The sequence below is a fragment of the Coturnix japonica genome, chromosome 4 (assembly GCF_054131305.1).
Source record: "Coturnix japonica strain WE chromosome 4, WE-NBRP24, whole genome shotgun sequence".
Taxonomy (NCBI): Eukaryota; Metazoa; Chordata; class Aves; order Galliformes; family Phasianidae; genus Coturnix; species Coturnix japonica.
Genome location: NC_140666.1, coordinates 88,957,720 through 88,984,310, shown reverse-complemented (window position 1 = coordinate 88,984,310; position 26,591 = coordinate 88,957,720). Strand labels below are relative to the sequence as shown.

At 39.9% G+C, this 26,591-nt stretch overlaps 1 protein-coding gene across 4 annotated transcripts in view; it reads left to right on the top strand.

Annotated features, from left to right (window-relative positions):
• DNAAF9 (dynein axonemal assembly factor 9) overlaps positions 1-25,831 on the top strand; it is a 59,952-nt gene extending 34,121 nt beyond the window's left edge. For all 4 annotated transcript variants that reach the window (XM_085545910.1, XM_015862980.3, XM_015862981.3 and 1 more), the window contains 16 exons: positions 906-1,052; positions 4,441-4,529; positions 4,765-4,863; positions 5,153-5,270; positions 7,192-7,280; positions 8,543-8,701; positions 10,581-10,706; positions 12,110-12,147; positions 15,039-15,174; positions 15,529-15,615; positions 16,869-16,975; positions 17,664-17,738; positions 17,872-18,074; positions 19,252-19,317; positions 19,933-20,026; positions 21,779-25,831. In XM_085545910.1, the coding sequence (XP_085402036.1) occupies positions 906-1,052; positions 4,441-4,529; positions 4,765-4,863; positions 5,153-5,270; positions 7,192-7,280; positions 8,543-8,701; positions 10,581-10,706; positions 12,110-12,147; positions 15,039-15,174; positions 15,529-15,615; positions 16,869-16,975; positions 17,664-17,738; positions 17,872-18,074; positions 19,252-19,317; positions 19,933-20,026; positions 21,779-21,891 (1,746 nt within the window). In that variant the 3' untranslated portion in view covers positions 21,892-25,831. The remainder of the gene's footprint in view (positions 1-905; positions 1,053-4,440; positions 4,530-4,764; positions 4,864-5,152; positions 5,271-7,191; positions 7,281-8,542; positions 8,702-10,580; positions 10,707-12,109; positions 12,148-15,038; positions 15,175-15,528; positions 15,616-16,868; positions 16,976-17,663; positions 17,739-17,871; positions 18,075-19,251; positions 19,318-19,932; positions 20,027-21,778) is intronic.
• Positions 25,832-26,591: the final 760 nt, after the last annotated feature.

The following is a 26,591-nucleotide window of genomic DNA, read 5'->3' as shown; positions in this document are numbered from 1 at the left end:
TACTTAGATTGGGCATTTCACATGCAGATTGCAACGTGTGAGTTTGCCTTTTAGTCACTCTTCATGAAGTCTTCATTACCTTGCAGAATCCAGATCTGGATCTGTGGGCCCGTTTTCTCTTAAGAGAAATTATTCTCCTAGAATGCCTTTCTATTGTTGTTCAATAACCTTAATGACTTCAAGAGGTGACTTTTATAATTAATCCCTGAGTCAGCAAAGGGTGTAATTAATCCCTAAGTCAGCACAGGGTAGAGAGCCTGTTTGCAGATGTCACTGAATTGATACCAATTCTTGTGTAAATGTTCCCCAGTTTGGGCTTTCCTTTAAAATCAGTAAGGAGAGCTCTTCATCCACTTCTCTTGATCAAAGGAGATGGATGGATATAGAGGTAATCAAGAAACGTTTAGAAGTTGAACTGAGGGACATGGCTTAGCGGGGAATATTGGTCATAGGTGGGGCAGTTGGACTGGATGCTCTTAGAGGTCTTTTCCAACTTTGGTGATTCTCTGACTCTGAGATAAAGGTGGCTCTGCTGTAAATGCTTCAGCAGGCCTCAAATTCTAGCTTTTGTAGGAAATGAAATAGATATTAAAACTGAAGTGTTTTGTGTGTGTTCCTGCAAGCTTTGAACCCTTAAAAACATCCACACACAATCTCAGATGCTTTCTTTTAAAGTATATGACATTGCTAATAGCTGCAAGGTAGAAACTGAGAAGTTCTGCAAGTGGCTGCAAGTAATTCTAGTGTTCCACACCACTCCTATGGAAGCTGACACGTTAAGAGCTTTATGAGTGTCAGCTGTGACTTTATCTTTTGTTTCTTGGTACGCACTGTTTAACATTTTAAGCTTTGTTCTCACTTTAATAACTGTTCATTACAAATTGTCTTGTTTCTTCCTTTTCTAGGATTCGACTGGCGTTGTTGCTACTCTCTTTGTAGACTTCAAAAGCTCCTTGCTTGCTCATCTACCAATTGAATTCCATACCCGAGACAACTTTTTGATGATTGCACTTTTTCCCAAAACCAAGATTTATAAAGCTTTTTATTCACAGGTAAAGTAAATAAAGGTTGGAAGCTTTCTTCCCCCCCCACCCCCCCACCCCCCCACACAAAGCAATTATCCTTCATGCTTGCTAGGCAAGAGTTGAATGTGTTAACATCTGTCTTGAGTAATTACCTTTACAAAGAAAAAGGGATTTGTTTCTCACATTAAAAGAGCTGCTAAAGCTTGTCATCTGGTAAGTAGATGCAGAAAAGTTTAAGGTACGGGCTTGTTCTTCAGTTGTTTTTCACAAGCAAAAGCTTTTCTTGCCTTGGTTAATACTGATGGAGCAACAGGTTAGAAAATAGATTGAAAGCCTCTGTGAAGATGGATGAGATTGATGGAGGGCATTGAAAAGGGGCTGTGATTTTTAAAGCTGCTTATTGTCTTTTATATAAAACCCAGGTGTATCAGCCTGCAACTGTTGGAGGGGCTTTTGCAGAGATCTTGTTCATTAGTGGCAGATAACAAGGGGAGGTAACCCCAGACTGCAGCTTTGAAGGTGCAAACTGAATATTAGGAGGGTGGTCTTCAGCAAAGAGTGCTGCAGCAACCCAGAAAGCAAATCTCCATCTTTTGAAGGATTTGAAAACTTGGTTGAGCAAATTGGTAGCTAAGCTGGTCTGTCCTGCTTTCATTAGAAGGTTGATCTGGAGACTTTCAGAGGCATCTCTTCCAACCAAGAACCTGGTTTTTCTGCAAGAGCTGTGGCAACCTCAACTCTACAAAGGATTTGCCTTGTAGTCCTTCCCAAGAGCTGATTGCTCCTGGTCTTAGGAACTTGCATGTGTGAGAAACTTCAACGTATGTACCCATTTCTAGCGACTGTGTGCTTGTTAGGGTTTAGTGGTCACCATGTGCTTTCATTTTGTCTTCTGAAGTTGGTGACTGCTCTAAGGCTTGTTTTCTAGTAGTTGCATTTTAAATGTAGCACTAGTGTGTAATTGGCTACAGCAATTGCATGTAGTGGCAGAGGTTCTATTGTGTTTTTTGTGGTTAGACACATTTGGATCGTGATCCTTAGGGAAGTTTTGTTGAAGTCTTTAAGTATCCCGTATGGCATTGTACTGTTTTCTGAGTGAATTGGCCTCATGCATTCGAATGCAGAGGCTTTTAATAAACAAAACTTTATAACAATAGCACTTTTGAGGAAGTGAGTGTGGAGATTTTAGGACTTCACAAGGGTTTTAGCAAGCAATCATAAGCCTGGACTGGAAAAGACCACCTAGATCAATGTGTACAGTCCCCACTGGTAGCATTAATGACTCCATAAAATTTCTCCTCCTTTTATCTTAAGTGTTTAGATTTTTCCCACTGTTCCACTATGAGTGGCTGGGAATGTTTTGTTTGGTTTTAAATTTCTAACTGATTTTATTAGGTCTACTTTTAAACCTGTTATTATTTAGTTTTCCCAGTGGGAATGCTTGAGCTATTCAGAGATTTCAGACCTATTCTTTCTGGCTTATTTGGCCTGATGAAATAAAACCAGATCCTTTTTAGTCTGCTGTTATAAAAATGTTCTCCTTTCCTCTAATCATTGTAATAGTTCTCTTTTGATTTGTTTTTTTGGCTGTAGTCATCCAAACTGTGTGCAATATTGTAGAGAAGGGTATTTGTTTCTTGTACAGACAGGGTAGCAGTGCTCTTCAGTAGTTCAGAGTTGCCTATAGTTTGACTTTGTGTTATTAATTCATTGGAACAGGCTGTCCAAGCCTGTGTGGATGCCCCATCCCTGCAGGCATTCAAGGCCAGGCTGGATGTGGCTCTGGGCAGCCTGGTCTGCTGGTTGGCGACCCTGCACATAGCAGGGGGTTGAAATCAGATGATCGTTGTGGTCCTTTTCAATCCAGGCCATTCCATAATTCATTCTATGATTCTGTGATACCACCTGGAGATGGTATGTCATGAATGAAAACTATTCATGAGACCAAGTGTGTTTCTCAGTATGTAAGCCATATGAATCAGGTATTATATTTTGTTAGTGCCTTCCTTCAGCTGCTTATTGCTTTTCTCCAAAATCTATTCTAAAACCACGTAAAACTGGAGTTTTGTAGACACATCTGTTGCTAAACAGACGAGTAGCTACAAGGATTCACTGAGCTGCAGCTCGTGGTTTTACTCTTCTGCAGTCGTATGACACGATGCCTTGTTTAACAGACTTCCTGTAAATATGATCTAATTAATTCAAGCCCCCCTTGAAATAGGAAACAGCAGTTCCCCATCCCTCCAGATCTCACTGCTTTCTATTCCTTGTAACTGCAGTGTTGGTTGTGAGACTTCAAGCATGAAGCAATGGAATCTGGTTGAAGGATTCTCCAAAGACAGTGCGACTCCTTTCACATCTTCACTGTAATCGATAGTTGAGTTGGCTTTGGGGTTTATGGATTTCTCTGGTTTTTCTAACACTGTAGCAGCATTTTCCCTCTCTTTTAAGTCATACAAAAGGAACGCTTCTTGTAGAAAGAATCCAACAAAACTGGTTTAAAAGTTCTCACCCAATCTGACCTGCATTTTTACTCTATCCCCAGCCCTTTGACTTCTAAAGACATTTTTCTGTCTACCAGTCTATCTTGCCATCCATCCCTTGTAGACATTTTCCTTGGTCTCTTAGCCAGGTTTTTTGAAGCTGTCATTTCTTTGGCTGCATGGTTCGTTCTACAGGAGCAATTCAGACTTTTGTTAATATCAGAACTTGATTTTGATGTTTTTTTATCTCGGTGTTCAGCATGCTTAGGATGCCGATTTGTTAATGGCAAGCAGTCTTCCCCCTCACGCTCTGCCCAAACTGTTTCATCTTGCAGAAAATTATTGTGAAAAATGACAATGACTGTTGCCTTTACTTAGGAAAAGGAGGGAAATACCGAATGCCTAAATGGCTGCATGATTCATCTGAATCTGATTTCTAGTTTCAGAATGCCATTCATATTAATGTGACTTGGCTAGAGCAATAGGATGCCAGCCAAAATGCTGTTCCCTAGAGAAATGTGGACTTAGGTTGTGAAAAATAAAGTTTTTCTTATATTTCTAGAAATACAGTCTTACCTAATGGTAATTACAACAGTAATTAAAGGAGATGTATTTGAATTCAGTTCCTGCTGCACTGCTGTTAGACTATAAGTGCTTTGCATTTCTAGTAGCAAGGCATGCCAAGGCTGAGTGATAAATGTGAGACTGGGCTGCTTCAATCAAGTTGTTTCTTAAAGTCATTCCAGTCTAGCTAAAGCTTTCAAATCTGATCTGTGGAGACTCACTTCATGTTTTGAATGCTTCCAACAAAACCAGTGTCATGAAGGACGATTTTAGCTAAAAATTAATTTATCCTATAGGTTAATTAAAGCAAGTTTTAAAACAAATGTTGCAAAGTAATGATCCTTACAAGTTGGCCTCGTCTATTGCAGGTTTACTCTTCGTGGCAAAACCAAACAAACTCAGGATTATCTTTAAGGGTTGTCCAGGAAGAATTCCTGTCTGTGGAACAAAAGAGACTGTAAGTTCACGCTACGTGTTCAGCTGTAATTAGAGGTTAACTACGTGCTGCCATCAGAAAAATGCTGTCACTCACAGATTTTGATAATGATTCAAGAAGAGATTGCTGCATTCTTAATGCAATGCTTGTTTGGGGTTTTTTTGTGTGCTTGTTATTAGCCATCTGGTTTAAAGAAGGGAAACTTCTAGGCTTTTCTTTCAACTAACCAATTAATTCAGTGCTTTTTCTTTTTTAGACATTCCAGCGTTCAGAAGTTTTTCAGTTCTTTGTCTGCTGCTTCTGGAGAAAGATACAACGAGTTGAAAATATCTGCTGCCCTCCCAGAATTAGAGAGGTGAGAAATGATTTTTGTTTCTAAGGGATTAGGTTCAAAAGGAACAGTGCGAAAATATTTTGGTACATGTAATGCTCGACTAGAAATTGCTTACATAGTAAGTTTGTCTTCCCACTTCATATTTTTACCTTGGGATGAATTATTTCCTCTTTGGGAATCCAAATGAAATGGTTTGACCGTTTCACAATTTGACTGGAGTTATTTCCCATCTAGTTATATAAATCACAGAATCGCAGAAATGAAGTATTTTGCTCTGGACTGGAATAGCATTTCTTTTCTTTCCTGAAAGGTTTATGCAGCACTTTGCTGTCAGCAGTGTCAGTCGTGAGCCAGTAATGTCAGCACATCTTCCTATTTTGTTGCAACAGTCAGAAACCATTCCTGACAGCAGAGCAGAAAGCGATAAGGTAAGTAAGCAGTACAATGTTGCCTCCTATCCCTAGTGCTGTTTACTGCGTAATTGCCCAGAGAGGCTGTGGGTGCCCCGTCCATCCCTGGAGGTTTTCAAGGCCAGGTTGGACAGGGCACTGGGCAGCCTGGTCTAGTATTGAATGTGGAGGTTGGTGGCCCTGCCTGTGGCAGGAAGGTTGGAGCTTGGTGATCCTTCAGGTCCCTTCCAACCCAAGCCATTCTATGATACAGTGTTATTCAGTGCAAAACTGATGTAAACCCTCTCTGCCTCCTTTCCAATACCACCAGTTGATCCTGAGCTTGCTTCAAGTCTGTTCCTTAGAATGAATTGCCCTGTCCCGTTTCCCTGTTTACATGACTTATTTTTCTTTTTCATTTAAACAATCTTTTTGGAAGTGCTGATGGCCCTTCAGCCTGATAAAATAGAGGCAGAAAATGAGGAGCAGATCTTCAACTGAACATTTTTCTCTCATGTCCAGAGATTCAGCCCCGAAGCAGTAGTTTGTTTTTTATGAATTGCTGAATAATTTAACTGAATTGTTCTCTGGAACATAAGTCCTTTAAATAGCATGGAGGTAGCACATGATATTTAACATTTGCTGATATTATCTGTGGAACATTCTGTTCTCTATAGGAGCAACAACAATTGTCGAACTTACAGGGTGCTTTAAATAGGATTTTAGTAGAAATTATTTCTTTGTAACTTTCCAGCATTTGAAGTCTGCTGTCAGCAAGAAAACCAAGGCAGCAGAAATATGGCCTTTGTCTTTGGATAATGTAATATGGTGGCAGCCGTATTTCCTAGGGTCTAGTTCAGCCACCATATGACACTTAAGTATTAAATAATAAGCACTTCATTGTGTTTTTAGATCTGATTTTAAGGTTGGTTTAAATGTCTTTGTTAATATTTAAAGATTCTTTTGACATTCATACCAGTTGCTATAAAACACTCAGTCTCTCCTCTATCTCTATTATATATACTCAGTGCCTGTGGGCATCCAAAATAGGACAGGAGGCAAATAACCTACAGGTGACTGTCTTCAGCTATAATGTGGCTAAAATCTGGAAGAGATAATTAATCTGTTTGTAACAGAAACTGTTACCAGAGTAATTTCCTTAGTCAACTTCAGCACAGAGTTGTTTTCAACCGTGTTTCCAGAGCTCATTTGCTTGCCTCCATACTACATGGTTTAGAGCTCTATACGCTTTGGAGATGCATTCTGGCTTCTTCTTTCTGTTTCTCTGCTCTGATCCCTCTCTGAACACCTCAAAGAATGCAAAGAGCAACAGCAGGGCTGCTTTATGCAGAAAAACTCTTGCCATGTTGGCACTGTTAATGTGCGGCCTCTTCACAATCCATCTCAAAGCTTCGCAGAGCTTTGCTTAAAGCTGTCATTAGTTTTTCTTACAACACACTCAGTGTTCAGTATCACAAACCTGGTGCTTCTCTTCATGTTTGTCATTAAGACTGTTCAAAATACACTATCACTTCCTTAGAGCTGTTTTCTCAAATACTGTTGTATGTATTTAAATTCACCCTTTTCATCATAACCTGTTTGGTGTCTGCAGTGTTTTGCCTCACATTTGCGTTAATAGTTAAGTAGGTTTTAAGGTACGTTTTTAATGTTGGTTTTAATGTAATGGTTTTGGTAATACTCTGTTGTATTTGATTATCCTTTCATTTTATTTAAGGTATAAGAACAATGATAAAACATCTTCCTTAAATGATGCATTATCTGATTGAACATGTAAACGTTATACAGTCATATTGTTCACTATCTTGATGTTTGTGTGAGTTAATGCCACTTGATTTTTGTATTTTGATTTGAGGCTTGATGGAGATAGATCATTATGTGTATACGTTGCTGGCTTATTTCTGCTCTTAAAGGTTCTTCCCTTTCCTCCCATGTGTTTCAGGTGGTTATCACCATCATAACAGGTCTTCCAGGATGTCGCTCCAGTGATCTGTGTGCTTTCCTCATCACTTTTAACAAGGAGCTTGGGAGGTTCGTATGGTTCTGGTTTTATTGTCCACAGCAGCGGACTTGCATAGATAGAGTTATGAATGCTTCACTTCTTTAAAAGAATATCTCTGTTTCTGATTTGTAATTAGGTCTACTGTAAGAATAAATTCAGTAACTATTACCAAAGACTTTAAATAGTCCTGCACAGTGCAGTGTAGGGTGTATTTTTGGTTGGGAAGCATTTAAATGTGTACAGCTCTATTATTTCAGGTATCTCATTTAACTGCAGTGCGAGGTAGATTCTTTTTCTGGGCGTTCAGAGAAGAAAAACGTCGCAGATTTCTTTGTTGATGCTCCTTGTTACAAATATCAGAGGTGTCATTATAGATCTGGTCTATCTGGAACTGCCCCTGATGCTGTGGACAGTTGAATCTTAAAAGGTCCAAATTAATTCTGTCTGAAGCATGGAAATGGTCTCGTCACAATGGTTAGGAGCTCCCATCTACTGACTTGTGTGGTAATGCATCATTTCTTCTTGGAGAAAACACTGTATTAATGGTCCTTTCAACAGCATTGTTTTTAATCTGCCCTACTTTTCATTCTGCTTGTGCAGCAGGGAGGTATATTCAGGACATGTATTGTATTGCAAAAAGACAAATCCGCTGTAGGGATTTACCATTCTATGTGTTGATATAGATCTTTGATCTGGGAAGCAAGAAATTCTTAGTCTTTTAAATCTTATGGCCAAGCACCATAGAGAGCTGAATCTTTATAAGGTTCTGGACTGTTGTATTGTGTCACTTTTAACTCAGAGTCTTCATATTAGCAAGCTGATGTGGAATATCATGGTGGTTGTTTTTATAGGGTGAATGTGCAAGGTGAGTTTTGAATGTTCTGTAATACCAAATTTCAGGAAGTTTTCCACACAAATGTCATCGTTACGTCTTGCAGTGAAATACTTTCACGTCCAGAGTTGTTCTTAAATCACGTTAGTGTAAGATTTGTTTACTGCAGAATGAACAAAGATCAGAATTACTCATATGTGCATCATTTGTTTAAAAAATAAAACAAAACACCAAAAACCCCAAACAAACAGAAACAAAAACACAATAAGGAGAAACCACAAACCCTTTTGGCACTGACTGAAGGAATGTGCTCATTCTGAAACGATAGAATAACTAAGTAAATTTCTCTTTTGCGTGTGTTATGAGAGATGTGGAGCCCTGAGGGTTGTCAGATTTGTTTTCGGTTGGTCAAAACATGTGATGTCATAGAAAATGTGTTGTTGTTTTCTGTTGTTATAGGTGGTTAGTTTATCGCCAGACTATGGATAGCCCTGAATGTTTCAGTGCAGCCCATTTCCAGCGTTATCTCTCTGGTGTCCTGGAGGCTCAGCAAAAGCACAGTGTCCGTCAGTCCACTTATGCCAGGAAGAGCAAGCGACTCTTAGTGGTCTTGCAAGGGTAAATGTTTGAACTTTGTTTGGACTGTAGCATAGAATAGGGGATTTTCTGTTCCCTTCTTATTTCCAAGGCATTTTTAAACTACTTCCATCACTTGGAGGTGTTCACATTTCTGTTTTAATGTGTGGTTCTCTGTTAATTCCATTTAATGTGCGCACTAAACTCAACTTTCCTGCTGCTTCTTAATTTTATTGCTTGCTGCTCCATTGCAGGAAAAATTACCCACAAATACATAAAGTCTTCCTTCCTCTACATGGGAGGAAGGACTGAATTTGGTGTATATCCTCTGTTTCAGAGACTGACTTTGGGCTTCTTATCCTTTCCAGCTGGACCTTACTTAGCATGTTGTTAAATAGCACTCCACTGGAACAGATATCCCTGTGCCCCCCACCAAACAGCTCCCTAGATATCCTAGATAGACAGGTGATGGTCCTTCCAAGGCTGGTTCATGCTCACATTCATCAGTATTGTCTTCATGTTTGTATTCTCACATCTCCTGCAGACCTGTAAGAGCCCTGGTTGCCCACATTTAAAGCCATAGGTCTAGGCAGGAACAGTAGAGCACAGACAACATGAGATTATATTGCCAGCTTCACTCTAGAGCTGCAGGTGAATATTGTTGAATATTCTGTGTCCCTCTATGGCATTATTGTAATGCATAGAGGGAGGATTGCATATTGTAGTTCCTGTTGGTACACAAATGAATTATTGGCAACAGACCTATACTTTGCAACTAACAAAACAGTAAAACACACAATAAAGGTTTTACTTGTTAAAGAATGCAGAAAAGCACGTTAGCTGGCTTTGTGGTGTACCTTCCACGTACCATTTTCTTTGTAAGGTCGCAAAAATATTGAAATTGTTTTGATGAAAAATGAGGGTGGAGCACCTCCCTGTTTCTTTCAGAGGAAGATCTATTGTGTTTAAGGCATTGGAGGACTAAGAACGTTTTGGTAACTTCTAATCTGTGCGGCTTCAGAACTGAATTCAATTTCAAGAAGTGTGATATGGTATGAAATAAAGACTATAATTATCTCTCCCGGCTTCGAACAGTGCCATCAACTTTTGAAAGATCAGTGAATGCTAGACAGTCATTAATGAACAAATTTATAGTTTTCAGAAGTAAATGGCCCATTCAGTTTACAATGCTTTTTTTTTTCCAAATAGAAACTTGAAAGCTTGAGCTGCTGTGTGTCTTGCTTATTCTTTTTAACAGAGAATGAGCATGCTGCATTTAGTATAAGAACCAATGCTTATTTTGTTTTCCCCTCTGGTATTTACCACCTTCTTGTATTTTCTCTTTCCATTTTGTAGAAAAAAGAATAGTTTGGGTTGGAAGAGATGCTAAATGTGGTATCATTCCAGACCCCTGCCATGGGCGGGTTGCCCCCTAGTAGTAGATCAGGTTGGCCCCCCAGTAGTAGTAGAATCACAGAATCACAAGGTTGGAAAGGACCTACAAGATCATCTATTCCAACCGTCCTCCTTTTACCATACCCACAGCAAACCACTAAACCATATCTACTAGCTTCCTATCCAGACGTCTCTTGAACACTGCCAGGGATGGCAACTCCACCACCTCCCTGGGCAGCCATTCCAGCGCCTGACCACTCTCTGAGAGAAAAAGTTCCTTCTTATGTCCAGACTAAAACTCTTCTGATACAAAGTAGTAGATCAGGTTGACCCCCAGAAGTAGTAGTAGATCAGGTTGCCCAGGGCCCCATGGCTGTTCTTATTTCAATCCTTCAAGAGTTTTTGCTACAAAAAGAAGTGTTGTGAGTTTTCAACATTCTAGATGACGAAAGTTAGGAAGGAGGGCTGATGTTGAATGATTTTGCTCTGTTTCTCTGAAACCCTGTTTTGTTTTGTTTTCTTACAGATACACTGATGTTATTGATGTTGTACAGGCTCTACAAACTCATCCTGACCCAGATGTGAAGTCTTCTTTCATCATTGGGGCAGTTAATACTTGCGTAGAGCCACTGAGCTGCTATATAGAGCACAGGTACACTACGTAATATTTTTAGCAGTCTGATAATGGGCTATTTATGAGTTTGAGGTCACTGTTATAATAACAGGCTGTATGATGGCTAAATGCCATAACCCTCTTAAATCCCTCAAAACTGTTAGGTGATTGGGCTTGGATGAACTTTCAGTGTTCAGTTTATAATGATGAAATTTGATTTGGACTAGGTGTATAATTACGCAATGTTAATAGAAGTTTATTGTGTGGAAAGTTAAACGAGGAATCCATTACAAAACCAAGGAGGTAACGCTTTAAAGTAATGTGGTTCTTGAAACGTGAACCATTGACTTCTGTGCTTTACACTAGCCAGTGATAAATGTTACCTTGCTGCTTTGTTGGGTTTTCATAGCCAAGACTGTAAGCTGTAGGAACTACGTAAAATGTTGGTGAATTGATGCTGGAGTGCTCTTTTAAACTTGTTCTTTCCTGAGCTATGGTAGAGACCAGCTCCTTCCCTCAGTGTTTTGTGGCCATGGTACTGAGTGGTATTTATAGCAGCAGTAGCCTGCAACCCTTTGACTAACATTGTTTGTCTACTGAAGTGCAGTAGCAATTGAAGGAAGAGGCTTAGCCTGTGCTGTAGACTATTTATGTCTCACTTTGAAGTTTCTGCTGATAAGAGCTTACAAATGAGCCGCATAACTGCCAATGACAAATCTTTCAGTTGGAAAGCTTTGGTAGTTTCACCACAAGTGACAAGAAAAGTGATTTTTGATGTTTTACTTACGACTTTCACAGTCAAGAGAAGCAAAACACTTTCCTGTCCCAGAAAGCTTATGGCTCTGGAGATCCAACTCTTTCATATGATAGGGTAATGCCCTTTGCAGTGTCGAACAGCAAGCCAGGACAGGGGATAGGTAGCTAAATACGAACAGGTAAGGTTTTGTCTCCTGTTCACAGCTTTTCTCTGTGGGATAAAGTTAATAGAAGTAATTGCCACTTGTCTGATCCAAGAGCAGATGTGGTAGAAAATGGTCAGAAAGCATTATGTAATATCTTCTCAGAAAGAATTCCCTTCTGTATTCAGAAGGCACAGTTCTTTAGGGCAAGCTTAACACAATTCCTGTTTTTGTTTTTTGGGTGTGTTTTTTTTTTTAATAAACAGACTCCAATATTACTCGTGTTCCTTTCTGAGTTCCTAGAATATAGAATAGACTGAATGGTGGCTACTTGCTCTTCAACAAGTTCTGGGGGAAGAGCTCTTCAAAATGCCAACCTAACTGGACCATCCCTATATATAGATATAGGAAAGAGAACATGACAGTGGATTGATTAGTAAGACTCCAGCTGGCAGTGTCCAAATGAATGGAAGCATTTGAACTGAAGGGAGTTTTAGAAGTAATACCAATCATCTATATGTATATTTTGTTCTTGTATTGCAGACTTCTTTTTCCCAAGTTCTTGGACCAATGCTCACAAGGTATGTGTCATCACTCTTGAATTTAAGCTATACAGAACAAGTAGCTGAGCTGTGTGGCCAGGTAGATACACTGTCATGTATCTACAATGCATACAGTCAGAGGTCATGATAAGCTCTTGTAGGTAAGAACTCTCTGTGCAGAAGTGACAGTTTCTCTCTATGTAGGTGCATGGTGAAGATGCAATAACCTGTAGCTTGGTGCATTCTAACTGTTCTCTCCTGGAGAATAGATTTCTGAAGACCATAAATTAAACTGTTTCCTCGGAACTGCTGTAACTCAAGATGTGTTGCTAATCTTACTGCCAAATGAATGGGCTTTGAAAGGAGAGCTCTGCTTCCTCATACATTCCCATCTTTTCTATGGATAAGTATGAGGAAATGGAGCTTTCCTTCCATTCCTCCTGTTTTGAAAAGTGAACTAGTTAGCTTGTTTCCCATATCCAATTCTTCATACCATATTGTGGATCCTTTTGAGTTTCATTTGACATTACAACAGGCAAGCACACTTGCAAAAGAGCTGTTTCTTACCTGCGTATTCAGTTTTACGTCCTGACTCTGAAATGAAATGTTTACTGTATCATTTTCCTTGTCAAATGTGAATCCTTGAGCAGCTGTTAGCACCACTGGGTTTCCTGCCCTACCATCAAGTAGTAGAATTTGCAATAGCAAAAGCAAATTCAGCAGTAGCACCTTTACAGGTCAAGTGATCTTAACTTTAAGCAACCTGAAATCAGATAGACCAGGGACAGTGGGGATTTCAAGACACATTCATACCGCAGTTAACCATGGCATGACTTTCTGATCTTGCCACAACTCCGGGACTGTACGTTTTGGTTTTAAATGCAGTTGTCAAAGCGAGGTGCTGCACTCCTTGTGGCTGTTCAGACTCTGTACTGCTCTGATTCACTGCTGGAATTATGCCACTTTTTATTTGTGAGTGTGAAGTGGGGCCCCAAAAAAAAATGAAACCCAAAAGAATGAAGTCACGAGCAGACTGGAAAATATGTAGGTGCTATTACGTAAATCGGTGCTTTGTTCACATTTGTTAGTTTAGCAATTTGAAACATTAAATAGAAAAAAAGCATGCTTAGAACAAGAATAGCTGATTTCCCTACGAACCCCAGAAAAAAAGAACTGTTGAGACTTAGAAAAATGTTCCTCTGGCAGCAAATTATTTCTGCATGTGGCAAGGTTTTGTCATCTAGTTGGCGGATACAAAATGTGACATCAGGATAGCCTAGAGGTCAGATCATGCAAAGCAAATCTTTGTCTGCAAAGTTTTAGGAGGAAAACTGCTTTGAACTGAGATGTCTGGCGAGTTTGAGAGTGTAACACAAACACAGAATTGGGCCCTGGGCAACATGGTCTGTACTGGATCTGGAGGTTGGTGGCCCTGCTTGTGGCAGGAGGGTTGGAACTTGATGACCCTTGGGATCCCTTCCAACCCAAGCCATTCTATGATCACATTTATAGTAGTATAAATGTAAAGTGGCTTGGAATGAACAAAGCTTTTATTTCTACCACCACTTCCAGAAAATCAAGCGTTTTGTAGGTTGTAGACATGCAAATGCTACAGATGTGTCACTGCAGAGCAGTAAGGAAAAGAGCAAGAGGGAATGCAAGATCCAGCTTTATGCACAGCTCAGAGTCTTGGCTGCTGGCTCAACAGGAGCAATACTCAGCAAGACCTTCACTGGGGGATGCTTGTCCTAATGTCTTTGTCTTCTGCATCCCAGTAGTGTTAGTGTTACTGTAGCACCTATGGGCTGAGGCAGCATTGCATTGGGCATTGTGCAAGTATAAAGAAGGGATACACATGGGTATAGGCAACAGATACAGAGGTGGTGGTGACAACTCAAATAGAAAAGGTCAAAATGATTATAATGCTGCATGGGCTGCTTTCAACAGCTATTTTTTGTCTGGGTTCCACAGATTCTGTTTCCTGCAAGGCTACGTGTGAGCTTACAACAGGAATAGCAGCTAGCACCTTAGAGCTGTCCCCTTTAGAGACAAGCAATGGAAGCAGGGAGTGGTAGAGAAAGTGAGAAGGATGGGATGAGATTTCTCTATTTTTTGGATCTGCTGGATATTTTATTCCTTGAATCTTTTGAACTTCAAGCTTTGCCAGCTTAGATGCTAACGATTACCTTATCTCTCCGAGGCACAGCTATTCTAACTGTAAAGTATTTTTGTGACACAGCCTATTTATTGTCCCAACCTCACCGAAAGCATAACTAGCATTTTAATTAAACTTAGCTTTAAAATCAGTATCAATTTTGAGGCTGCTAAAAGGAGGGGAAAAAAAATCCACAACACACTGCATTTAGCACACCCATAATGTGGTGGTTGTTGATTAGCTGATTCATAATTTTCGTCTTAATTGCATGATCTACGTAGTAATTTCAAGCATTTATGTGACTTAAACTCCTAAGTGTGCTTGCTGTTCGTCTCCCTAGTCTCTCTCAAGGGAAGCGTATAGTGCAGTAGATTATAGATGTTTCTGAAAATGGAGTGGAAAATTCTATGGAGGATTAAGAAAAAAGAAATACTAATGATGGCAATTGGCATCTGTTATTAAAATCTTAGCTTGGAAAGGTTGGTGATGCAGCTCACAGTTAATGGGAGCATATGGCATAATGGTAACCTAGAATGGTTGACACAGAAACCCATAGAACCATAGAGACATGGAAGGTCTTGAGCTGGAAGGGGCCCACAAGGATTACTGAGTCCAACTCCAGATTTCTTGCTTGTGGGTTTGCTTTCCTTAATAACTTTCATGCAGTAAGGTAGAGGGAGAATAGGAGAGAAATGGCTGCTAAATCTCCTAATCATTTGTTAGTCTCTGCTGTGCGCCTGACTTGTATACACTGTCTTCTGATTTCTTTACACAGGTCTAGTGAGTAATGTGATATTCACAAGTCATGCTACAGACCAGAGGCATCCACTCCTTATGCAACTGCAGAGCCTCATCCGAGCAGCAAATCCTGCTGTTTCATTCATCCTGGCAGAAAATGGAATTGTAACGAGGTAACGTTAATCACCATCCACCGTTTGTCACTCTTGGCAGATGGGACACATGCTTTTAGAAGCTTGTATTCTCTTGTTTTACTCTGGTAACTTACACAGATGCCCATTTTTCTTAATTGCTTCTAATGTAAAAGGCATCTTCCCCTTACCTTTATGGTTGTATAAATACAGAGATTAGGAAACGTATGTTTTTGCTTGTAGAGGGTGATTTATCTCACTGTCACTGTCATACTGGTGGGAAGATACTCTTAATTTACTGTGGCTAACACATTCTGTTTTATTTAAGCAGAATACGGATAGTGTCCGTTTTATTGAGGTCATAAATTAAAGATGTTCATCTTTATCCCTCTATAGGAATGAAGATATTGAATTAATTCTCTCAGAAAGCAGTTTCTCAAGTCCTCAGAAGATTAGAGCTCGATATTTAATGTATCCTGGCTGGCAAGTATCTAGACTGAGAAATATTAAAACTATTTTTCTAATTAACTTGAAGATTAAAAAGTCTCCCTAACTTAATTTATCCTCTTTTTAAGACTACTCATTTGGAACAGAAAATAGCTTTGTAAATCATTTTTGAGAGAAAGCTGATGAGTATTCATAGCAGATACACAACTGCTGTCCTTTTAAGGGGAACAGGATCCTTTCTGGACACCATTTAAATCAGTGGCAGGATTACTGTTGCTTTTAAGAAGAATAGAAAAGAACCCTCTGGGAATAAGCTGGGAAGGCTTGGGATGGGTGAGGCCAATAATGATGAGAGTAATTTCATTCTGACAGCTATTCAGCCTTACTGGAATGAACTTGCTATTAGCAGAACAATTATTCATTTAAAAAAAAATAAAAAGCTGCAACTTTATTGACAGTCTTGGCAAGGGCTTGAGGGCTCAATAATAAGTGGTACCAAGCTTTGCTTTTAATTGATAGTGATAGTTTTCATTCTTTGGGGTGCTTTGCACATCTTGTTGTAGTTATCTGTGCTACACCTATTTGGCAGGAAACGTAAGCTTGTCAGCTGTTACAACTCCTGGCTGGCTGCTTTCTGGTTACGTTGATAGTTTTGGAAGTATGATTTATGTACCTTGCCTTGCCAGTCCTTTATACACGTGTATGTTCTTTGTTCACAATTCTTGATCAAAATCTGGAATGAGGTAAGGTTCCTAAAGTGAATTGGCACAAGGCCTGGAGTGTGCAAATTGCATGGTGCCCAAAGAAGAGAGAGAGAAAACCTTTGGACAGCAGTTAATGTATTTGATAGCATGGAAGTACGTAGCATCTAAAGAAAAAGTAAAACCAGCAGCGGGAAGGTTGTCAAAATGATTCCCAAGCTCTTTGTATAACCTCAGACTTCATATTGTCCTTTCATAGAATGTTTAGAATTGGAAGGGACCTCTGAGAGCCATCAGTCAAGTCCCCTGCAGTGAACAGGGACAGCACAGCTAGATTGGGTTGCCCAAGGCCTGATTCAGGCTGGCTCTCCAGGGATGGGCATCAACCACAACACTGGGCAACCTCTTTCAGTGCCTTTCATGGATTTTTTCTTAGAAAAAAAATAAAAGCTTAGTGTTTTTCTTGCGATGAGGAAAAGCCACCTGTAGTGAAATAATGGACCTTCTTTTTAAGAGATCTGCTAGGTGGAAAGCACAGATGTGTTGTGTTTTCTTTGCTGAAGGTGTATGTGTTTCTTTTGTCTCAAGGTATGAAGGTAAATATGGAGCTGGGTCTGTCTTTCCTCCAATGGTTCAGATCTGTGTGTGGTTTAGCCGTCCTCTAGAAAAAACACGATTTGTGACCAAATGTAAAGGTACAAATGAACTTTGAATTACTTAATTTGAATCCAAGCTTAAGAGGCTGAGGAATAGAAGGAAAGGAAGATGTTGACGTAGCACTGTCCTTTAATTACTGCTGAAGCAAACTTTTAATTGAATATGCAGCTTTCCTTCCTTGAAGTACAGTAAATGACCTTTAGCATCTGCCCTGGAAAGCTGACCCGTGATTTTGTTCTGATAAAAATGTAATTTCTAAAGGCTGAGGCAGTTATCTTCATGTGTTTTGCTTTTTATTGTAAATTCACATTCATTTGCTAGTATGGAAATGCAGTTTGTAAAAGAGCATCAGTTTCTACTATTCGTGCCCAGCAATTATTTGTAGTTACTAGAAAATAGGCTCAGCTGCATGTTAGGCTCCTAGACCAGATGTATAACCATGCCCTTCCTTCTTTCCATAGCAAAACAGTGTTAAGGAGCACCACTTTACTTTCCACACGCACTGTAAGCGTTCACTATGCTGAACACATTATTTCCCACCTACCCCATAGAGGAGAGTTGAACGTGTAGAAATGTTCTGTAGTGGGAGCTCTGGGGGGACACTGCAGCTTTTCCCCTTGAAGCATTAGGATGTGGATTAGAGACCTGTAGCATAGGACTGATGAGAAGCTGCCTTAAGGAGAAGAGCAGTAAGTGAGATAACGTGTTGTCCTCCATTTTTAACAGCAATTAAGTCGCTACTCAAGCCAAGTCCGTTTTCTGGAAACATATATCACATCATGGGCAAAGTTAAGTTTTCAGGTAAGAGCAAGGAATTACTTCTGCAGTGTCTAAGGGTTGTATTGCATGTGGTTGTATTTGGAAACAAACCAGTGTGTTGGCGTTAAATTAGATGAGCGAGTTATCAAGGCACTTTTTGTCTTCTCCTCATTAGATTCTGACAAAGTGATTGAGGTTTGTCACAACACATCCTCCAACTCACTAAGCCTTGTGCCTGTTCAGGAGGGGCCAACTCCTCCTGATTCAAGAAATGATAGCAGAGATTGCAGCGGTCAACAGGAGTACTTCCTTGTGTTCATTGGCTGCTCCCTTAAGGAAGAGGATATAAAAGACTGGCTTAGAGAAACTGCAAAACAGGTTCGTGGGCATGTTTACTTCTGTTCAGCATGATCTCTTTGGTATTTCTAAACAATGAAAGGTGAAATCTGAGTGCCTTGATGAAACCTTTTTGTTAATCTCCTTTCTCTTCTGCCAGGGTATTAGCATTCCAGAGTGCAAATTGTATTTCAAACAGAAGACCAACAGTTTGCAAGTGCGTGTTGTTTTAATAACTGCTATAGCATATTCATGGATTTGATCTGCTTTTGAACACTTGAGTAAATGGAGTAGGTCCAGAATAAACACGAGATGATTAAGCTGAGATGTGATTGCCTAAAGCTAATATGTAGTATGAAATAAATCTTGGAGTAGATGAACTATGCTGAAAACATGTTTTGATTCCCTAAATTGAGCCTCCTTGGAAGTAACACATTGAAACAGAGGGTCTAGATTTTTCATTTGTTCTTGCTATATTTCAGTGTACAGCTATGCAAGATTGCATGTGTTCCTCTGTGGTTAGTGTACATACACAACACATAAGAAGCCTTGGAGGCACATCTTGCAGCAGTGGCGTCTTTCTAACTTCTCAGACTGGCACAGCCTGACCAGGAGTGTGGGATGAGAAGTTTTCTCTTACCCAGCCAAGTAATACCAACAGTTATACCAGACTGAAGGTTGAAGGTCTTGGAAAACGAGTCTGAAAGTTTTGCTTTGGAAATCCACTTGAAAAGAAGCTGTTGAACCATACAGATAGTTTATTTTAGTACTTCAGCTGGATCTTGAATCTGTAGCTCCATCTCTGCCCTTTTATGATGCCATTTTGGAGCATCTTAATTAAAACATGCTCATAATTACTTTTTTGGAATGGTTTAGGATTTGCATAGTATGTCCAGAACATTGTATGGGAAGGGAAATAAGTTTCCTGCAGGTTACTTCAAGGAAGTACACATTTTCTGTAACGATTTCTCATGCTCTGCATATATCATGCAGGTAATATATAGAGACAGATCCTTTTTCCCCATGTAAGAGAGCACTCTATGAAATACTGTTTTAATCTTCTAAAAGGCTGGAACTTCAAATGACTGGCACCTCTCAAGCATGAATTAGTTTATCTGCACTTCAAGGAAGTACTTTGTTTGTTTTGCTAATGTAAATGAACTGTAATGTCACATTGTTGTACAGAAGGTATATAACTGGGGTCTGATTCTTCATACAGAAACCTCAGAGGAAAGCCCTGAAAACCAGAGGAATGCTAACCCTTCAGGAAATAAAAAACATTCACGTAAGTAGAAGCAATTAATAGCAGGTCCTTTTGGATGATTTTCTCAAGAATCCGTTTATATAATAGAGCACCTCCCATGTCTGCCATAACAAGCATGATGAACACTAAATTAGAGCATTTACTGTCTCTTTATATACTCAAAACATAGATGAAGCTGTCCAGGAGGGATTTGAGATATAACTCTTGGTGTTGTGCAGGCATTTATCTCAGTAAGCCCTGGAAAGCGGGGGAGAGCGTAGGATGTAATGGTCTGCTTTACCCATCTTTTCTTCCTGTGCTGTATTGTGCAGATTATTATTTCCAAACTAGAATCCCAAATAGCTCATCCTGCCCTTATTAACTAACTTTGGGATGTAAGTGCTGTCTCTGGAGATGGAGTACTAAAAGTTTGGCATGGCTGTGATAAGCATTGCTGTACCGAATTCCTGTAGCTGGTGTAAATATCACTTGTCATACAGTCTTTTTAGGGTGCTCCTTTATATCCAGGTGCTGTAACTTCTTGCCTGGCTGCTTGAAAAAGGGAATTTTTCCTCTCTGTTTAAGCTTGCTAGGTCTGTATCTAAGCAATTTTCACATACAAGTGCTTATTATGCAGTATGTTCTTTCTTTCTTTAGGTGAAACGCCACTTGGATCCACTTCCAGCTGGTTATTTTTACAATGGGAGTCAGTTTGTGAACTTTTTTGGTGATAAAATGGATTACCATCCATGTATCCTTTAAAATGCATTTGTTGGTGAAGGATTAGGTAGGAAGGCTACAGACTTTGCAGATCTGATTTGTAGGCTGCCAAAGCAGATATGCACTGGAGAGCCAGATTGCTTGCAGGTATTTGCCTTTTAAAGCTTTGTATTTAAGCACTTTTTTGGAGGCATGATTTGGGAAGCAAAGTAGAACCAACAAAACAATCCCCTGCATTGCTGCACATGATCATGTGCAGTGGATAATTTGTGGACCCCAGCTTGTCAAGGGAATGTTTCTCAAACCAATTAGTTGTGCAGTGTTGCTTAATTCTTGGTTACGATTGATAACATTTCTGAACGGATGTTATTGCATTGAAGTAAAAGTGATCAGGTTGGTTTGTTTTGCTGTGATATCGTTCTTGGTGTTGCCTGTGTCTTTGTGGCAAAGCTGAAGTTCAAGTCATAGAATCATAAAATGGCCTGGGTTGAAAAAGACCACAATGATAATCCGGTTTCAACCCCCTGCTATGTGCAGGGTTGCCTACTAGCAGACCAGGCTGCCCAGAGCCACATCCATGGCCTTGAATGCCTGCAGGGATGGGGCACCCACAGCCTCCTTGGGCAACCTGTTCCAGTGCATCACCACCCTCTTTGTGAAAAAATTCCTCCTAATATGCAACCTAAACCTCCCCTGTTTCATTTTAAGACCATTCCCCCTTGTCCTGTCACTGTCTACCCTCGTAAACTGTCACCCTCCCTCCTGTTTATATGCTCCTTTCAAGTACTGGAAGGCTACAATGAGGTCTCTGTGGATACAGAGCAGAAATATGACCAATATGCGAAGCTGCATTTTTTTTGTAATCGCTTTTTAAACTCTTTTAAAATCAGTTTTTACTTGCTTAAAAGTACTTCAGCTTAGCAAGCAGTATGGTGTACTTATCTCTAATGGTGATATAAGTTTGTTTGCAAATGCTCTGTCCTTACTGGTATTGTTTGATATCAGTTACAGAAAGAGCTAGAGCCAAAGCAGAGTCCTCTGGTTTTCTTTCCAGAACCATATTGATTTTCTTTTTTTTTTGTTGTTGTTGTTTAAACCTGACTGTATTCTTGTCTCTGGCAAGAAACTCCATAGTAATACTCATCTTCCAGTGTATTTCTATTCTTGTTTCTCTGCATCCCTACTGTTTTTTTGCCTTTGTTTTATCACTGGAATTTCAGTCTTACATTGGTCTTAAATTCCCAGTTGACTTCACTTCAGCTTAGATAAACGTCACAAAAACACGAGTTGTTTCTGTTTGGGATAACAGGTACATTTATGTTCCTATGGGACAAGGTTACCTTTTCGATCAGCAGACTTCTGGCTGTTCCTGGCTATGTAACACTGGCAGAAAATGAAGTAACAGTGAACTTCAGCTCTACTCTTTGCTCAGCCTTTATACCACCAGGATCCTGGTGTTGGGGAGGAGGTGCGGTTTGTGCAGACACTTCTGGCAGGTCTGTGTTGGGCTGATTTGATTGACTTTCACTTACTAAAGTAGCTATCAACGTTTACAAACCTGCTGTAGCTTTGCTGTCATGTTTTCTTTCTCATGGGAAGCTCTTCTATTCCCCATTAATGAAGAACAGCTGTGGTTGGGTCTGACTGTGGGACTCCTGGAAAGCATTGCATTGAATTTACTTTCAGTCAGTGTCCCTAAACTGGCAGATCCTTCCAACCTGTTTGGTCTTTTGTGATGAACACTGCATAAATGTTCTTATTTTCCTTAGCTTTTCAAAATCAGTAATGGACCAATTCATGAATGATTACTTGGAAGAAGCCAACAGGGAAATAGAGAAGTACAACAGAGAACTAGAAGAGCAAGAGTATCACGATCTCTTTGAGCAGAAGACATAAGCATGTATTTTCTGTGGACTTCTAGACCACTTATTGTCAGTAACCAAAAATGCTGTTGTCCTTGCTGGTTAACTAGAAAATTAAGTGAAATATCAGTTTTCTGCACTCCTTTTGAAACTAAGATCATTCCTGTAAGGTTGGCATTTTTACTATGGTAACTGCTTAGCTGTTTGTACTGTCAGGTTTGCTTCCACTTCACCTTAATTCCAGACTGTAAAAAGCATCACCTGGAATCTCTGGCTAGTAGTGGAAATGTCTTGAAAAGAAGAAAAAAAGAAAAAAGGAAAGCTGTATTTCTTAGCAGGTCAGAATGTGGAATGGAATTGGTCCAACGTGCAGAGGATCAAACTGCTTCAGTCTCTTGGATGTCCCTTGGAACCGTATTGCCCATGAGCAGTGGTATACTTCAGTATGTGGGATTGGGGGATGTTCCCAAAGCGAGAAATGGGGGAATGTTTCAAAAGCTCTGAGGAGTATCCAGTCCTGCTGCTGTAAGGGTGTTCCTAAAGCGAGAAATGGGGGAACGCACAAACCTCTGCTCTGCTACCAAGGGGACAGTGTGTCTTACAAAACCCTCTGCACGGTTTGAATCTGCAGTCAAAATTTCGACTATTTAAAGAAAAAAGGTGTTTATACATTTTCAAGGTGAAAGGAGGGGCAGGTGGGATACCTCTTCCTTTCCAGTGCTGTTCTAGCAGCTGATGCGTTTTCTAGAATGTAAAACTTGCTGTTGCTTAAATGATTCCTACTTGAGTGGTAAATACTAAGCAGAGCAAGCAAAGGAGGAGAGCATGAAAAGCCAGGATTCTCTAGCTAAAGAATTGCTCTTCTTGTTTCCAAAGGTAAAAAATATCGGAAGACGTACTTGAAAGAATTTGGGAAGCTTTGCACACTGTAACACTGAACTGATGCACCCAGATCTTTACAGTTACCAAAAGGGTTCTGTGATGGGAACCTGGGCAGCGTGTCCTTTAACTTAATTTGGTACAACTTGAAGCAAGGCCCCATAGCTGAAGGAATATCGGTATGTGGTACCTTAGCAGCTACTTGAACATCCTAATTGAAGCTTATTGAATAAGCAGATTGTCATAGCTTGCTGTACATTCAGAATTTAGTCAAGTGAAAACAGTCCAGGGATTTGATTTCTCTTTTGTATTTCACAGCCTTAGAAATAGTTCTGGTTTTAGTCAGATGCATATAATGCGGTGATTTGAATTATTTCTTACAGGACACCTAAAATACCTATACATAATCCAGCCTCTTTCCATGGGAGAAAAATGAGATTAATACCTAGGGGCTGCATACTTAAGAAATGTATTTTTTACCTTTGGAATCTGACGTGGCTAAAACTTGAAGAAGCCTATCAGAACCTGAAACACTTTCATAGGTAAAGTTTCAGTGTGAGTTGCTACTAGCTGGCTCCATGCCTGCCCTGTGGTGATGCAGGTATGGAATTCCAGGTGCTGCAGACTGGGATGTAGATGTTGGTAAGGTTTCGTTCTAGCTTTCCTCCTAGATTTAAGAAGTCGTCTGAACGTAAGGATTCTTTTTCTTTGCACACCACGAGGCTTTATAAACGACTCGCGTCCTGTTAAGGCCGGTAAAAGCCAGCTATAGTTGTGTATCTAGGCTTTCTGGGTATCCCTATTACAGGTGTAGAGCATCGTGATAAGGCTCGTGAGTTTATCTATGCATGGCTATGGTTTAGTCTTAATATACTGTAGTGCCTGGTAGAGAAATGTAGCTAGCAGTGGGTGCAGGGGGCCAGCAGGCGTTTACAGACTAAGTGCAGTTGGCAGCACAAAGCGATGTATCAGACCAGGGTTACAAGGGAACAGAATTCTGGAGCTAATACTGCAATAAAAGGGGCATTAGGAAAATTTCATAAGGTGGGATTCTTTGCCAACCAACTTAGCGTAAACCCCGCGTGCTTCTCTTCAGTACCAGTTATCTAATCTGCAAAGCCATATATCTAAGGATAGCAGAGTGACGACGCGACGTTGGAAGGAACAGCGGTGGCTGAATGGCTGTAAGTCAGTAACCGTGTAGGTTTAAGTGCAATTGATTGAACCATAGGTGAAGATGCTGTAGCTTGCTTTGCTCTGCTGAACTCTTTTTAAAGAGCCCCAATTTGTGCGCCGCTTGAACAAGAGTGTTCACAGGGTTGATGGGCACAAACACAGCACCCCGTGAACTAACATGGGATAAGTGTGCAATGTGTGCACATTGAGGTGTTCTTCAAAAACCAGGTCAGAAGAGCTCAGAACAAAGGCCTAGTATACAGGTATACCGTACTGCATGCTATGTGAGGATAGCTGTGTATTAGGAAGACCTTTCACCATACTGGTACTATTTCAACGATGATATTTTGGTATTGAAACGATTTGATTACCTCAATTTATTTTTTTTTCTTTTAGCTTTTAACTGTGACTTCAAAACTGAGAAATTACCCAAACAGTGAAACTGTGACAGAGGTATCCTTGAAACAGAGCAGTGCCTTGCAGATGATGCCATTTATGCCCAAAAGCGTAAAATAAATGGACATCATGAGGTTGTATGACTTGCAACCTCTTTGTTTTTTTAAACAGAAGAACAGTTTTGGTGAAAGGACTTTAAAATTAACCTAGTGAAGAATATTAGCACAAATACTGTCTAAAAGGAAGCTCTTTGAGGACTCAGAGGTGTAAAAGCCTGATGCTGCTGCTAGCAGTTGCTGATTATTTGGGGGTTATTTGTAACAGTCAGCAGCACTTTTCTCTCTTATTTTGTTGTTTTTTTTAGGAGAGCATAACTTTTGTACTCTGATCAGAGGTGTTTATAAGCTGGAAATATGGTTTCCTCACTGTTTTGGAGTCGGGGTGAGGATGGAGTTACTCCAAAGGATCTAGTTTTGAAAACTTTTTAGCTACTGTAAAACTAAAACAAAATACAAAAAAGCACCGTTTCTAAACCACAAATGTTTGGATACAGAAAAAAAGTGCCATTACACTGTTCTGTTATCTCTTACTGTATTTTGGGGTGGGGGGAAAAAAACACCACCCCAATATGGTAACAGTAACTTTGTGTCCAGGCATTTCTGAGATGGGAAAGAAACGCTGAGAGTCCTCAAGGGGTTTACATGCTTTGCTGACCTTCATGTTAGCAGCTCGTGGTGGTGATGATGTCGTTTGTTTTTTTTTCTTCCCCCTCACAGAGAATGAGTGTGATCAGAAGTTACTGAAGTTATAGGGAGAAAAAAATGTGACCAACTTAGGAGAGGAACGTCTGCAACTTGGGCAGAGCGTTTAATAGGAAGCCATGCAATGTGGAGGTAGCGCAGTGTTAAGCTTTGTGATTCACAAGACCCATTGCAGGGAGGGCTTAAGTTGCATGTAAAAGTTCCCTACTAAGTTGCTTTTCTTTTTTTTTAGTTATTATTGTTTTTTAATTGAAATTGTTCAGAATTTGCACAGATTTAAGCTCTGGAATACGTTGTGTATTCTTAAAAGGGAAGAATTGTAACTAGTATAGTGAATTGCGAACTGTGAGTCGTTAGAACTACATTGCTGATCTAATTTTAGATGGTTTGCAAACGTACCTCAGAAAGCTAGTGAGAAACTGCTCCGTTTTTACACAAGCCCGATGCTGATTTAACACTTCTCACTTGTTCAACGTGCCAAAATTCACTTTTATACTAGTTGTCAATGCTTTAATACTTGCAACGTTAAGCGAAAAAAAAACGTGCATTTCCAAACACTACTGTAACTTCAGTTAAACTGAATGGGTGTGAGTGAAGCTTTGTTTGCTTACTGTATTTATTACACAACTTGATTCGGTAAATATGAAATTACCTTTCCATTTATTTTTGTATTGTTTTACATGTTTATACCCGCGGTTTGTGTGACTTTTACACCCGTAACTCAGATGTGATGGAAAGAACCAATAAACTGTATCCATCTGCTGTTGTCTGGTTGGCTCCTTCAATTAAGCTCATTATTTCCTCAGCTTGGATTTCTGATTGTTGGAGTTTCCTTTAAAAACTTTATTGCTTTTCTAAGCTAAAAGTGAAGAGGATAGTAGAAGATCGGGATAGTGATGGGTTCATAGTCAACAGAAATCTCAAGATTTAACAAAATTGTTGTGTTTTGCTTTTAAGCTGTTCTTTTAGACCTTCTTACATGGACTTCTAATAGGGTAAAAAACAAAGATGGGTCAGAGGAGGGATGTTGATTGGTTTCACGCTTGCTGTTTCAGTCCTTCAACTAACTCTGCTTAACTGTAAGTTGATAGTTGCACATACCTACATGCAAGAGCTAAATCCTGCTCCTTGCCTTCATAACTGATCTTGAAACCGTATCCTTGGCTTCTGTTGCCTGCAGCGGAGGTTGGAGCTTTGATAATCCTTGAAGTCCCTTCCATCCCAGGCAATTCAGTGATGTGGAATTTCTTAGCCTACGTGTCTGCAGACAAATGGTGCCGTGTTAGCTTCGCCATTTGCCAGCCCGATTAAAGTAATGAATTCACAACAGGAATTGCATGAAAATGGAGCACTTGTTAATTGAATAGCCCTGGGTTAGGCTCCCATTGTACGCGTCCAACAAGGTGCTTGTGTGATCCCTTCTATTGAATTTGCTTTAAAAAAAAAAAAAGCCTTCATGCTAGTTTTGATGTCTTGGTAGGAAAGAAAACACCCAATGGGCAAGGCCTGGAAGATTTCAATA